We start from the raw sequence: 16474 nt of genomic DNA, 5'->3' as shown, positions 1-16474 counted from the left end.
ATAGTCACATGGAGCCAGGTCAGGACTTTAAGGAGGGTGTTTCAGTGTTGTCCATCCGAGTTTTGTGATCGCTTCCATGGTTTTTTGACTGACATGTGACCGTGCATTGTCGTGCAACAGCAAAACATCCTGCTTTTGCCGATGTGGTCGAATACGACTCAGTCGAGCTTGAAGTTTCTTCAGTGTCGTCACATATGCATCAGAATTTATCGTGGTGCCATTTGGCATGATGTCCACAAGCAAGAGTCCTTCGGAATAACTTTTCCAGCAAAAGGTGTGGTTTTGAATTTTTTTTTTTCTTGGGTGAATTTGCATGATGCCACTCCATTGATTGCCTCTTCGTCTCTTGTGAAAAATGATGGAGCCATGTTTCATCACCTGTCACAATTCTCATACTGTTCCGAAAGTTCACTGCATACCGTTTTTCTTGTTTCTTTGTAATCCACTGTCAACATCCTGGGAACCCACCTGGCACAAACCGTTTTTTAACGCCAACACTTTCAGTATTCTGCAAGCACTTCCTTCCCCTATCCCAACGTAGCGTGACAATTCATTCACTGTGATGCGTCTGTCAGCAGTCACCAATTCGTTAGCTCTCTGTACGTTGTTTGGAGTGCGTGCAGTATGAGGCCTGCCGCTGCGAGGACAATCCTCAATATTGCCGTGCCCGCTTTCATCACGTAACTTGCTTGTCCACCGACTAGCTGTACTGCGATCGACAGCAGCATCTCCATAGACCTTTTTCAACCTCTTGTGGATGTTTCCAAAATGGCTCAAATGGCTCTGAGCACTATGGGACTCAACTGCTGTGGTCATAAGTCCCCTAGAACTTAGAACTACTTAAACCTAACTAACCTAAGGACAGCACACAACACCCAGCCATCACGAGGCAGAGAAAATCCCTGACCCCGCCGGGAATCGAACCCGGGAACCCGGGCGTGGGAAGCGAGAACGCTACCGCACGACCACGAGATGCGGGCACGATGTTTCCCATTGTCTCGTTTTCACAGCACAGGAATTCTATGACAGCACGTTGCTTCTGACGAACGTCAAATGTAGCAGCCATCTTGAAGACATGCTGTGACGGCGCCACTCACGGGAACAGGTTGAACAGAGTTTGAAAACCAGCGAGAAGGATGTATCTACACACTGTAAAACTTTCACACATGATGAATGAAAACTGTATTTTTACAAAAATAGTGTGCATTTCTTTTGGAGTGACCCTCGTAATTATTCAATCTACAGTGCGTAGTGCCCAGTACCGTCGTACTATGTAGGAATGGCAGCCCATTCTGCCTGAAGATGCGTAACCATAGAAGGTAGTGATGGTGGACGCTGCGGTCTGGATCGAAGTCGAGGTTGTAATTCATAGCAAATGTGTTCCATTGAATTCCGGCCAGGGCTGATGGTCGACCAGTCCATTTCAGGAATGTTATCATGCATGAACCATTGTCTCATAGATGCTGACTTGTGTATTGTCATGTGTATATGAAAAATCATCGACTCCTAACTTATCCTCTGCTGTACACTGTACAGAATCCTCTAAAATGAGTTCACATCCTTCCACATTTAACGTTTTCTTAACCAGACTACGAGTTCCACATCCAAATAAGTAAACACAGACTCATACCATAACACCACCTCCTCCTTATTTGACTGTTGGCGCTACACATAATGGCAGATAACGTTTTCTAGGCATTCGCCAAATGCGGAACCTTCCATGGACTGCCACAGGATAGAGCGTGACTCATAACTCCAAATAACTCGATTCCAGTCATCCATTGTCCAGTGGTGTCGATCTTTACAGCATCTCAAGCGTCGCTTAGCATTGGCTACACAAATGTGTGGCTTATAAGCAGCTGTTCGATCATTGTACTCCGTTCTTTTTAACTCCCTACACGCAGTCATTGCCTTTGCTGCAGTCTTAATAGCACTTTGGAACTCACAAGTGTTTCCTTCCGCTGATTTCGTGCGCTTTTTTACAGCCACCTTCCGCAAACCTCGATGGTCCCTAGCCGTCAGTACATGAGTATGTCTAACTGTGGTTATTCCTTCGCGTTTCAACATCACAATCACATCACTAACAGTTGACTTGGGCAGCTTTAGAAAGGTTGAAATTTCTCTGATGGATTTGTTACTCGGGTGACATTCGATGACTAGTACACGCCGGAAGTCAGTGTGTTCTCCTGATCGACTCATTCTGCTGCTACTCTTTTTCTCTTCTGACAACACGATACACCCTGCCTCCTTTTTGCTGGGAGGCCCTCCTCTCGTAACGTATAGTGATAGATTCCGCATAACATAGAGATGTACGGTTACTTTTGATCAGATCGTGTATGTAGCATTTTTGCTTTGAAGCATGCCTGCTTTCAAGCATCTGATGCTGCTGCATCCAATTAGATTGTTTCGCGGAACTTTTGCTCCGGTATGCTATTTTTCTATATTTTTACTTTTGGTATTAATCACCAACGCTTCATTTCATAATCATCTGATGATTCGTCTTTGAGACTTCCATTCTCCACATTTCTTATTTCCTCCATTTATTGTTAAGCATAATTAGGAAAACAATTGAAGTATTGGGTCAATGGTTAATATCTGCAGATTTCTGTTACCGGAACCGGCTTGTTTATTCTCTTCTGCTGTACTTTCAAATGCCCTTCTTGCTTAGTACGTCTTGCGAGTGCACATGAATGAAGAGCAACAATGATCCATTTCGTCAACAGAATCTAACCCAATTTCTAATTCTAGCTCATTGTTATTTCTACCATAGCATATTTTCATTTGCATTTTTTCCTTTATTATTAAACTGAATACATCTCTTCCATATTCTACTTTTCATTGGTCGTATGCGGTAGTGCAACAAGAAATACAATGACATAAGGGAATTTACTGTATCTTCCAACTTTCTACTTTGTCACAATTTCTGTTATATTTGATTCATTCCTTCTCTAAGGTACTAACTAAACAGCGACAGTGATAATTTTTCGAGTATCATCTCATACAGCATAATGTTTTTAATATTATTCCATGGTCCGCAGCTCGTGGTCGTGCGGTAGCGTTCTCGCTTCCCGCGCCCGAGTTCCCGGGTTCGATTCTCGGCGGGGTCAGGGATTTTCTCTGCTTCGTGATGACTGGGTGTTGTGTGATGTCTTTAGGTTAGTTAGGTTTAAGTAGTTCTAAGTTCTAGGGAACTGATGACCAGAGATGTTAAGTCCCATAGTGCTCAGAGCCATTTCATTATTCCATGTGACCAGGTGGTGGGTCAAAATCGGAATGGTTGCGTGCATATAATAACGATTATTGGCTTCGCCCATCAGTCCACAAGTATGAAACTCCCTGACAGATTAAAACTGTGTGTGGGACCTAGATTCGAAATTGGAACCTTTCCCTTTCGCAGGCAAGCGCTCTAGCGACTGAGCTACCCGAGCACAACTCACGATTCATCCACACAGCTTTACTTCCGCCAGTACCTCTTCTCCTACCTTCCAGACTTGACAGAAGCACTCCTGCGAACCTTTCAGAACTAGCTGGCTTAGCAACAGCCTAGGGAATGTTTCCAGAATGAGATTTTCACTCTGCAGCGCAGTGTGCGCTGATACGAAACTTCCTCGCAGATTAAAACTGCACACCAGACCGAGATTAGAAATCGGGACCTTTGTCTTTAGCGGGCAATCGCTCTACCGACACAGCTACCCACATACGACTGAAGACCCGTCATCGCAGCTTTACCTCCGGCAGCACCTCTTCTCCTCAGATCCCACCATCGCCTACCAACAGTCTACGAGTAGTGTACGGCCGTGAACAGTTGGTTTTCTCTTTTCTTATCTGCGATCCAGAAACATAACACATTAACAACGGAAAAAGAAAACACACATTACCCGACTTAAAGAATTTAGAAACGTTCCTTTCAGTAGTCATATGTTACGTTCAGCATCAGGAAGGCGAACGAGCTGTTATCAGAACTGCCTGAAGATATAAGGATCATCTTACGAGTCAGTGGTGTTGTACTACCCGAGAAGTAACTCATGTTGCTTTTATATTTCAAAAACAACCGTCTTATTTTATAGATCAAGTCTGCCAATGGTTTCATTGTTTTTAAAGTACTTATAACATTCCTTAACAAATAACGTGGAAGAGTTTAGTGTTTTAGATATTTGTGAGAGCAATACTTTTTTTTAAATAAGTGTACACAATTTTAATTCAATGTGAAGCGAGATTACACATTTTTAATTAAGTGACTGCTCACATTTTCATAAAAGTTTAATAGAACCTGTAACTGATAGTTTTCTCCAATTTCTTAATGTCAAAATATTTCTTCAAGTTTTAACAGAATAGCATCTTAGATATAGATAAGCAAAGCCTAAGAAAAGATAATAGATTTACTTTACCTCAGTTTTATTTTAGTTTCATACATGGACGTTCAGAAACTCTTATCAAACTCAAACAATTGACTTAATAGTACACTTTAATTGTCTCTTTCCTTAACCATTCACCGTCATCATAGCATTAAGGTTTACACTCGTTATTCATTGTTGCCTAACTAACTTCCAATTTCACTGAAAGTCTGTATTAACACCGTTTCTCTATGATGTAGTTATGCGTCTGGTCACAGGAATTATAGAGTTAGAAGAATATCTCTATATTAGCACCTAATTTTTGTAATTTTGTGACAACTGTGATTGTAGTATGGCTTTATATTCATACATCTATGGTTCACCATTTATTGAAAGGTTGGGTATCTACAAAAAGCAACAATACTAGTTTTCTATTAATAAAAGTGAGTGTAACAGTTACTACACTATTTTTATGTATCACAACTTTTTGTTGCTGCTTGTTGCTTATCATTACTGTTTTATTTCTATTTCAACGCCGCGCGGGATTAGCCGAGCGGTCTAGGTCGCTGCAGTCATGGATTGTGCGGCTGATCCCGGCGGAGGTTCGAGTCCTCCCTCGGGCATGGGTGTGTGTGTTTGTCCTTAGGATAATTTAGGTTAAGTAGTGTGTAAGCTTAGGGACTGATGACCTTAGCAATTAAGTCCCATAAGATTTCACACACATTTGAACATTTTGTTCTATTTTAACTGTGACTGGAATAAAAAATGAGGTCTTCGGTAGTTGAGTCTGTTAAGCGAATATATCATTATTAATTATTTCTATTAATAATGAGTTTCATAAAAATCCTTATAAAGTATTTTACTGATTTGTGGAACAGTTGGATCTGATTTGTAAGTTTTTAAGACCATTTTACGGATCATAATCGAATCAATGATTTTCATTTCTTTAATCATTTTTAAATACAGTTGTAATCATCACAAATTAATATTTTTTGTGTATAGTCTCCCAGAAATTTTCATTTATCTGAAAAACGACTTCGCGATTCTCGAATTCTTTGGATTGAAAGTGTGTATGCTGAATTCGTTTGCCGGCCGGAGTGGCCGAGCGGTTCTAGCCGCTTCAGTCTGGAACCGCGCGACCGCTGCGGTCGAAGGTTCGAATCCTACCTTGGGCATGGATGTGTGTGATGTCCTTAGGTTAGCTAGATTTAAGTAGTTCTAAGTTCTAGGGGACCGATGACCTCAGATGTTAAGTCCCATAGTGCTCAGAGCCATTTGAACAATTTTTGAATTCGTTTAAAGGATCCTTTCTATAATGACAAGTATTTTCGACGCACTGGTGAAATGCTCATTCTGATCCATCCCATCAGGTCGGTGTACCTTCTCACCATGTTCTCTCCAGTGCTGGCTGTGAGCAGTCTGAGCGTGAACCCATTCCTGACAGTGTCCGCGCAGGGTGGCGCGCAGTTCGTCTCCTACTGTGTGGCGAACTTCTGCGCATCCCGCATCGGTCGACGATGGTCTGGTGTAGCCGCTCCATTACTGGCGGCAATTGCAAGTGGAGTCATCTTCTGTATGCTAACTGGTAAGGTGCCAAAGTGTCACTACAAAATCTATCAATGCCGTTATTCATAACTTTTACTTTTTCTACACTTTAGAGCCAAAGAAAAATGGTACACCTGCCTAATACCGTGTAGGGCACGCAGAAGTGCCGATACACGACGTCGCATGGACTCGTCTGAAATAGTGCTGGAGGGAACTGACACCATCAAAATCCTGCATTGCTGTCCATAAATCCGTAAAAGCGCGAGGGGGTGGACATCTCTTCTGAACAACACGTTGCAAGGCATCCCACATATGCTCAGTAATGTTCATGTCTGGGGAGTCTGGTGGCCAGCGGAAGTGTTTAAACTCAGAAGAGTGTTCCTCAAATCACTCTGTGGCAATTCTGGGCATGTGGGGTGTCGCATTTTCCTGCTGGAATTGCCGAAGTCCGTCGGAATGCACAATGGACATGAATGGATGTAGGTGATCAGACATGATGCTTACGTATATGCCACCTGTCAGAGTCGTGTCTAGTCGTAGCAGGGGTCCCATATCACTCTAACTGCACACACCCCACACCATTACAGAGCCTCCACCAGCTTGAACAGTCACCTGGTGACATGTAGGGTCCATGGATTCATGAGGTTTTCTCCGTACCCGTACATGTCCATCCGCTCGATGCAGTTCGAAAGCAGACTTGTCCGACCAGGCAGCATGTTTCCAGTCATCAACAAACCAATGTCCGTGTTGACGGGCCTAGGTGAATCAAGAAGCTATATGTCGTGCAGTCATCAAGGGTACACAGGTGGGCCTTCGGCTCCGAAACTCCATACCGATGATGTTTCGTTGAATGGTTCGCACGCGGACACTTGTTGATGGCCCAGCTTTGAAATTGCAGTAGTTTGCGGAAGGGTTGCACTTCTGTGTGAAAATTTATTCTGGGTTTCCACACACAAGAGTTTTCAAAAGCCCCCGCAAATATAAGCCCAGTCGGTTTAGATCGGTAGAAATTGAAGACCAGGCAACTAGTCCAACTCTACCTACCGATCTGTCAACGAAGTCTTCTCTAGAAGCCAACAGACATTAACAATAAAATGATGGGGTCCTCCATCATGCATGAATTACATGTATTGTCGCACAGCTGTTCTGTTAACAGATCAGATAGAACTTTCCTTACGAAATTATGATAACTTTGTCCGTTGAGCCTCGGAGGAAGAAAGTAAGGCCCTACCAAATACTTCCTTCCATTACGTTTACAGTTTTGATGATGGATCAAGCTGTTTGATTTAAGTACTGCAGTAAGTTTTTTTCTTTTATGAGGCTTTATAAAGTACTTAAGAAAACTTTACATCAATATTTTTTATTTCTGGTGGTCAAAGTTTCACAGTGGTTTTGAAATATTGATCACCAATGGAACGATAGCTGACAGTTGTGATGGAAGTATAGGCCCATCATTGTGCCCACTAATCCATGCTAACTTTGACCATCTACATTTTTTCCATTATTTCCTCTGCATTTTAGAAAATGTATTGTATTAATTAGTATGTAATACTTTCATACAAGCCCCTATGTTAAATAACACAATTATTACAGAAGTTAAAAAAAACAGTCGTGGTAATCACATTTGAATTTGAAAATCGGTCAAAGTAGACCCGGTTTACGATTTCTGGATTTCTTATGATTGTTTCATTCTTCTTTTCTCTTGCGAAAGTCTTAACTACAGTAACTCCTTCTTTACCTTCTATTCTTCCATAAAGTATGATATTATCAGAGACAACAACGTCCATTTCTTCAGCTAAGGAGATTCTACAGCAAGTCGAATCTAAATCATATCACCTTTCTTTGACTTCTTTTTCAATCTTTCTTCGTTTGTGATCATCAATTGGAATATAGCAGTGACACCCAAAACTTCTCAACTTTCTGAGATCTTTTTTCGTCCAAACAAGAATTTAGTGGGACTTTTTCCTTTTATTGATTTGAATTACGTAAAGGCTGCATAATTTATTGCTTCAGCCCACAGATTTTCATTCAGTTTCGTGCATGTATTGCTGATTGTGCTGACTCGACAGAGTACACGTTTCTCTTTCAATTCTTCCGTTTTGTTGAGGCGTGTACGATTTGGTTGTGATGTAGAAAACTTCAAGTTCACCTAGAAGCTTTTTAGTGCAAGCATTCTTGATTTTGGTTCCGCTGTCTGACTTTAAGCGTTTTACTTTCTTCCCAGACTTATTTTCTACCATTTTCATGACAGTTTCTAATTTGGGAAAAATTTCATCTTTCTTCTTCAGAAAATAGTCCGGAAATGTGAAAAATCATATTTCTTTCTTTCCTTCTTTCTTTCGCTTACGCCATAGTCCCGCAGCGATCGCAGGGTTGGCGCGGTTAGGACAATTTTGGCAAGGTTAGTTGTAGGGGTGGCCGGATGCCCTTCCTGACGCCACCCCGTATCCCCACGGATGGAATCAGTGTACCTCAGCTGTCTGCATCGAGTGTAAATCGTGAAATAGTGCGGACGTGTTTTCAAATGCCTGCGACGCGTGTAACTGAGGCGGAACGTGCGGACCAGCCCGGTATTCACCTAGTGGGATGTGGGAAACCGCCTAAAAACCACAACCAGGCTGGCCGGCACACCGGCCCTCGTCGTTAATTCGCCGGGCGGATTCGATCTGGGGCCAGTGCGTCTACGCAAGTCTAGGAAGCAGCACGTTGGCGCTCTCGACTACCCTGGCGGGTTCATGAAAAATCATATTTAAACTACAAAAAATACTTTACTCCTCTTAACGACATTTGATTCATTTCACATCAGTCAGCACGAATTACAGCCAGAGTATTTTCAGCAGCCTTCTCATTTGTCAGATGAGACTAATGATGTTCTTTGCCGTAGATACAACTAACACATACGTATTCATTCCAGTCATCAACGTAATCACTGACACTTATTTTTAGTACATCTCTGATATATGCGACATTTTGATTTGCTAAGTTTTCACGCCACGTTTTAACTGAGATTGCTGTTATACAGTAGTTAGATTCTACTGCACGAAACAACGTTGGCATTTGCAGTCTTAACATAACCTTAACGGAAAATAAATGTCATATTCATTAGATATAAAACATTCTGTAGAACTACATCTGAATTATAACGTAGAACAAAGCGGGAATTACATCAGAATGTTAGAAGTAGTCACAATGAAGCTACAGTAGCTCATTACTGTGTTGTAAGGTGCTTAAAAATGTTACTAGAAAGGCAAAGAGTATGTGGTACGCAAATAGAATTGCTAATTCATAGGATAAAATTAAAGCCATGTGGTCAGCTGTGAAGGAAGTGTCTGGTCAGCAGCACAAGGTCGATGATATAAAGTCAGTTCATAGTAAAAATATTTCTATTACTTAGAAGTCAGATCTATGTACAGTATTTAATAATCATTTTCTGTGCGTTGCTGGTGAATTAAATAAAAACTTAGTTTCTACAGGGAATCAGATAACTCTCTTGAAAAATGCCTTTCCGAGACTGATGTCTGAAATACTCCTCTGTGATACTGACAAGGGGGAAATTGAGTCAATAATTAAATCAATGAAGACTAAGGACTCTCATGGATATGATGAAGTGCCTAAGGTGCCTAGCAGAATGTTAAAGTACTGTGCAGCACACGTTAGCCCTCTATTTAGCAATATTTGTAATTGTTCCTGTAAGAGTGGTCAGTTTCATGAACGATTAAAGTACTCGGCAGTAAAGCCGCTCTATAAAAAGGGAGAAAGGGATAATGCACACAATTGTAGACCTATTTCTATGCCATCAGTGTTTGCTAAAGTTATTGAAAAGGCTCTGTGTGCAAGGATAATTGATCATTTTATATCACACAATATGCTATCAAATGTACAGTTTGGCTTTAGAAGCCGTTTAACAACTGAAAATGCTATATTCTCTTTTCTCTGTGATGTACTTGGTGGATTAAACAAAAGGTTTCGAATGCTAGGCATTTTTTTTATTTATTTAACTAAGGCGGTCTGTTGCGTTGACTACAAAATATTGCTCCAGAAGTTTGACCATTATGGAATACAGGGAGTAGCTCACTATTGGTTCACCTATCACTTTAACAACATACAGCAAATGGTCATTATTCACAGTGTTGAGAATGGCTGTGATGTGGGGTCTGAGTTTGGCATGGTCAAATGGAGGGGGGGGGGGGTTGCCCCAAGAATCAATGTTGGGGCCACTCTGTTCCTTATTTATACAACTGATATGCTCTCTATTACTACAGGTAATTCTAAAATACTTCTGCTTGCTGATGACACTAGCTTGGTAGTAAAGGACATTGAGTACAACATTGGCTCGGTTTCAAATAGTGCAGTCCATGACATAAGTTCATGGCTTGTAGACAATAAACTAACGCTAAATCACAGTAAGATTCAGTTTTTACAGTTTCTACAAACAATTCAACAAAACCCTACGTTTTAATGTCACAGAATGGGTATGTGATTAGTGAAAATGAACAGTTCAAATTTCTAGGTGTTTAGATAGCATGGAAAGCCCACGTTCAGGATCTTGTTCAAAGACTTAATGCTGTCATTTTCATTATTCGAGCGGTATCTGAAGTAAGTGATCGTTCGACATGAAAATTAGTCACTTTGCTTATTTTTATTCGCTTATGTCGTACGGTATTATCTTTTGAAGTAACTCTTCCCATTCTAAAATGATATTTTTGGCTCAGAAAAGGGCAGGTAGGACAATAAGTGGTGTAAGTTCGCGAACCTCTTGTCGACCCCTGTTTGCTAGTCTGGGTATTTTGACATTGGCCTCTCAATATATATATTCTTTACTGTCGTTTCTTGTCAAGACTATCAGCTTATTCCCAAGGGTTAGCAGCTTTCACTCTGTTAATACTCGGTGGAAATTAAATCTGCATTTGGATCGCACTTCCTTAACCCTTGTGCAGAAAGGTGTGAAGGATACTGCTGCATCTATTTTCAATAAGCTACAACAAGAATTCAAAAATCTTAGCAGTAATCCACGCGGTTTCAAATCGAAACTGAAGAGTTTCCCCATATGTCACTCCTATTCTGTTGAGGACTCCCTTGAAAAATTGTGCTGATTCTTATATTTTTGACTGCGTTTACTTAAACTTATGGCTTGACTTTTTTTGGGTTCATAAACATTTTATTTTACCTGTTCTTACTTTTATGTTGTAATTTCATGTACTGATACGTTCCATGACCTTGGAGATTTTCTCCTCAATTTGGTCCTACGGAACTAGACGTGTAAATAAAATTTGAAAAAATGATAATGCTCTCCATCGAAAGCCTGTAATTCGACATCTCTCACTACAGTTGCTTCTAATTCAGTAGCATCAATAGTAAACATTTTCCTGCATTGACTTCATTTTACGTAATTTATTAATCAGTCCCATCTAAACGTCTTGTGTTGCGTAATGCCAAAATCGTGCTACAAATATTTTCTGGATCTGAGTGCAAATTTATGTCATTTACGTGACAATAAATAATCCAACGGTGACTAGTGCTTGAAGTTTGAAACCTTTAGATTATTAACTGTCGGGATTTTCACTTGTCGCATTTCTTTTTAATGTTGCGTGTGGCCATTCATGGCAAAATGACCCTTTTGATTTCAGTTGTTACATGAATAATTTTGTCTTTAATATGCCAAATGTTTCGCACGTGCTTTATTCCTGCGATATTTCTTTACATACAAATTTTCGCCGCATGTAAAACATTGAATCGTAAACTTTTCCTGCTGACTTGCTTTGACAAACTATTTATATTGTTTTGAGATAAAAGCATCGGGGCATATGTTTGACGGTTCTGTCTCCTTTGATCTGTTTTCTTGCAGGCGCAAACGTTCAAATAATGAGACGAGATTTTTGTTGGATGCTGCTACCTTATCCCATGCACTACGTAAGTGAAGTTTCGACGACAACATTACAAGAATTCGAGAAATAAACCACCTCTCTTTCTGAGATTCGCCTTCTGCTGTCTAATCATCCTCGTATTCTTGAATCTAAATAGAGTTTTGAGTAACCGACTTACCAGAATCGTATTTGTAACTGAATAAATTTCTCTGCAAACCTACGCTGTTAAATCTGATCTCTTCCCCACACAGCTTTTCTAATTGTTGAAGAATTTGGCTAGCAGACTTGCAATTCACTCTTTGCTGGTTATGTTGCTGCTGACATTCTAACCTACAAAAATTTATTCTCCAAGTCCTTTCTCAGTACAAGAAATGTCGTTCAGTTTCTCTTCCTATCAGTTTCCTGTCCGGTTGCTGCTGAATATAACTTCACTGACTTCAGTGTTAAGTGTAGTTTAAAGCATCAAGACACGTTATTGTCATTTCGATGATTATCGTCTGAAAAAAGTTCCAACTGCGAGATAATAGAATCTATAGATATCAGACTAAAATCTACTATGTGTTAAGTTAAAAGCACGTAAATGACCTTTCTTATATACTTCGACTGATAATAAAATAGTTCCACGACTTTCATTTACTAACAACAAATTGGTGCTGCTTCGGACTATTTGTTAACATGCAGTACGTCACTGAACTGTTTGTGAGCTCCTTTATAAAACTGACAGAAAGCCTATCCAGTTTGCTACTTGAGTTATCTGGGCCCATAACCTCTTGATAAATTCTGGTTTACTATTTGGTGACGTTTGAAGGAGTGCAATTTAATTCAATTCATTGACATACAACATGCCTGGACAAAATACAGCCGACTGACTGAGCAAAGGGTGATTACTACAGTATAATTTGAAAAAAGATACATCGAAAGTATATATCAACAACTTGCGCAACAGTTAACAGCAAGACATAGGAGAATAATTAACTCGCAACAGAAACTCTTATTAGCAGCTCTAAAAGAAGCTTCAAGGTTCCTAAACTAAGAGACTGCAGATGAAATGATACCTGAATCACCTTGATTTTGCTAATATTTGGATACATTGCTAGCAAACGAAAGAAACAGAAGAATAAAAATTATCTCAAGTCCTTTGGTAACTTGAACAGTTTTTGAAACTTTGGTTTTCGATGTGTCCGAAACATAAAGTTTACCATCAGTGTGCAGTACCAATTTCACTTGTGTTAAATATTAATGCTAAATTTTTCAAAACCCTGTAGTTTCTGAGGGGAAGATGTATAGATGTATTATTGGGAATTACTAGAAGGGACATGAAAACAAACAAGTGGAGAAGGGGACAGGCTGGAGTGCGAGACATAATTTTGTGATGAAAATAAAATGTAGGTAGGTGAGGCATGTAGCAGGGGAATTGATGATACCCCAAAACAGTTATTTCAATTGATTCTAAGAGGAGATAGAAGACCAAAACAGCTACCAAGAGGCACGTGGGTACATGACATGAGAAAAGTATGGAAAATCCTGGAGGGGGACATTATCAAGCAGCATATGTCAAATGGTTGATGGTGATTAAATTCAGTTTGATTAAGTTAGTAAGTGTGATGAACATATAGCAAGAAAGTTCCATTTCTGAAAATTATGTTTTAGGGCTTTGCACATGTTACTTGTTACTCTTTCAGTATTCGTCTACAATGCACATGAAATGGAACAACAAAATTCATTTAATACAAATATCAAGTTTTATTATAATTTTATCAATGATAAATTTATATATACTCAACTTTTGTTTTTACTGTAACCATAGAATATTCCGCCTGGTGCTTCTGGTCCCAATAAAACCCTCACTGATGCTTTAATCAATATTTGTGTTTATGTTTTTTAAAGTTATATTGGGATTACAAACTGATTTCATACTGTTGTGTTAGTTTTGAGACAGATAATACCATTTTTCTTTTATTTCATATTTCTAGATCATAAAACGCAGTTGATACCATAGTTCTAATCCAGACAACTCTATATTTACAGATAAATTTGTTACAAATTATGTAACCCCCTTTTTCCTTTAACTCACATTTGTGATGATTTATATGCCTAGCCACTCTGCAACTTAGTTATAGACAATACATCCTTATAGCTAAATTATTTAATGTATCATATATTATAGTCTTCTATACCTATGGCATTGAATTCAGTACTGTATCTCACATAATTCATAAAACATTGAAATCTGATTTATTTCAGTAACTAAAATTTCTCTCAGATATTACAGTTGATCTGACATGTCAAAAATAATACTCACTATGAACAGAACTTCCACAATAGAAATTTCACGTTATAAATCAAGAATATTATGATTAAAGTCATTATGACAGTAATGGAAATCCAACAACAGCATTAACTGTACACATTTCAAGGAATACACCAATAAATGGTATGAATAAAGAGACTTAGATTTGTAGCAGATATAATAAAGTCGGTGAGATGTTTTTCTGCTTTTAGAAAAATTAATCAGCTAAAAACAGAACTAGACCAAATGTCATTAACAGATGTAGAAGTAGGAGGAATACTTGGTTACATTCTGTCACAAAATGAAAGGATAATGTTACTTTCTTTGGTTCCACATTTGAATTTAATTCAGAAACTCAGTGGCATAGTTAATATCTGATGAGTGGTGAGAAACGAATGCATTAAAAAAAATGTATATTGATTACTTAGACTTTCCTGGTTTATTGACTGTTGATATTCTTCTCCGTATACAGCCAGATAATGCAATCATCTTGACAATAGTATATTAAATTATGAATTTAAGTAATTTAGCAATGAATAGCACTCAGTGCTGTAAGATACTCTTATTTACACTTGAGGAGTTGCTTGCTTTTTTTCTTGGAAGTGTTTTCATCATACGGCTGCGACACTTGTATGGCATTACATAGCTGCTGGCAGTACTTGTGCTTGTTTCACAGTGGACATCGCTGGTCCAGCCCTCATGGCGATGATAATGGTGATGCAGTTTAGCACAACAATCAGCTTCAGTGTTGCCAACCTGCAGAGCGTCGAGGTGCACCCCACATGCCTGCGCCAGATAGCGGCCTGCGTCGAATGGGCCATCGCCGGAGTTGCCATGTCTGCGCTGCCCTACTTGGCCCTCATGGTACGTAAAATGTGCTCATCTGGAAACTCCGTCAGCGGTCGCTTTCTCCAGTATCATCTTTTGAACATTGAACATTACTAATAATGTAAATTAGAATACATGTCCACTGTTTATCGACTGTGGGAGTTAAATCGTCGTGTTCCATCGTAAGCTTATCATTTTGACCCATTTCGTACATTAGTAGTTTGAATTGATTACCGATAACTGAAATTTCCGCTACACTTACATAATTATGAGATTCACCTGGCCATCCTTTTTTGCAGTAAAACTGCACGATATGCATAAGTATGTTTAGTAAAAGGCGGGCAGGTCATGTCAGTAAAGATGATGCGACAACCGATGGGCTTTCGGAAGAACCATTTGTTCAACGTGAAATTTCCTAACTGTTGCCGTATTGTCAGCCCTTGCTTTTCGTCTGTGTCCTATAACACGGACATTGCGGAGTGCTTGCTTCACAATTTCTTTGTTTTTCAGCCGAGTGCCGGGTGGGATATCCACTAGAGCCTTGATCAACTCCGGCGGGTGTTTGTTTTTCAACACTCTTGTCGATGGGAGTAGCGTTGTACTGTGTACTTGTGCAGCTCCAGAAAAACCTTTCTGTAACCTAGAGGAATTGAATATGGCTGCATTCGGAAAGGTTTCTGTGTTTGTACACTAAACCGTCAAATGGAATTTCTTAATAGAACCACGTTTTTTACAAGAATACTTCAGTTCCGACATCTCATTTCCGACATCTCAGTCTCTGTCATCCCTGTAAGCTCGGCTAATTTCACGTCTATATCCTGGTGAATGTCTAACAGTGTCACCTTGTCCCCATCTGTCGCATTTTTTCGCCTGTTATACCTCGGACGCTGGTCGAGTAAGTCTTAACCGTGTTCTCATTCTCCATTTTGAGACAGCTCGAAGGAATCTTTCCCTTCGTAACTTGCCCCTCAAACCGAATATTGACATCACCCTTCACTCCTAGCGTCACCGTGTCCATTACTGCTTTCTTTTCACTCAAGAAGTCCAGTCCTATAACTATTCCTGTGCCTAATGTACATACCTAGAAGAAGTGTGCTTCTAGCCTGTGCCCTTGGCAAGTAAATTCCAATCTGGTGTGCCTACTGATCTCAATAGATTTTCCTAATATCGCGCGCCACGCATTTTGGTTTTCTGAACATTTAATTTGGGAGTCTTTTTTTTTTAACCTGTGTTATATCATTCTTAGGAGCTAACAGCTGACTGCCACAATCTAAAATTGCCCCCACTATGATCTCACCATCTGAGCTTTGTATGATCAGTTACGATACGAGTCATGGTTGCTCTTTGTCTCAGTTACCTCTATTAATATATCTGAAATGCCATCGCAGTCTAACATTTGCAGATGACTGCTTCTGATTTCCGTTGCAGGTCTGTTTGAAATCTTGCCCTCTTCGCGTTCTAATCAAACTTGCCTTTCTTCTTACCGCTGTGCGCAGCCAAGGTTCGCTGAACTGACCTCCATGATCTGAACCGCTAACTGCGTCTCATTTTGCACAGTCTCATTACACTGAAAATGCGACCCATTATTTCGTTGAATGCCATTCCAGTTCTGC

At 39.8% G+C, this 16474-nt stretch overlaps 1 protein-coding gene across 1 annotated transcript in view; it reads left to right on the top strand.

Moving 5' to 3' along the window:
• LOC126252327 (solute carrier family 22 member 7-like) overlaps positions 1–16152 on the top strand; it is a 187191-nt gene extending 171039 nt beyond the window's left edge. The window contains exons 7-9 of the mRNA XM_049953214.1: positions 5705–5919; positions 14710–14897; positions 16108–16152. Coding sequence (XP_049809171.1) covers positions 5705–5919; positions 14710–14897; positions 16108–16152 — 448 coding nt within the window. The remainder of the gene's footprint in view (positions 1–5704; positions 5920–14709; positions 14898–16107) is intronic.
• Positions 16153–16474: the final 322 nt, after the last annotated feature.

Source organism: Schistocerca nitens, chromosome 4, assembly GCF_023898315.1.
Source record: "Schistocerca nitens isolate TAMUIC-IGC-003100 chromosome 4, iqSchNite1.1, whole genome shotgun sequence".
In the NCBI taxonomy this organism is placed as follows: Eukaryota; Metazoa; Arthropoda; class Insecta; order Orthoptera; family Acrididae; genus Schistocerca; species Schistocerca nitens.
Note: the sequence above shows the minus strand (reverse complement) of the source record. Positions and strands in the feature narration are given on the sequence as shown.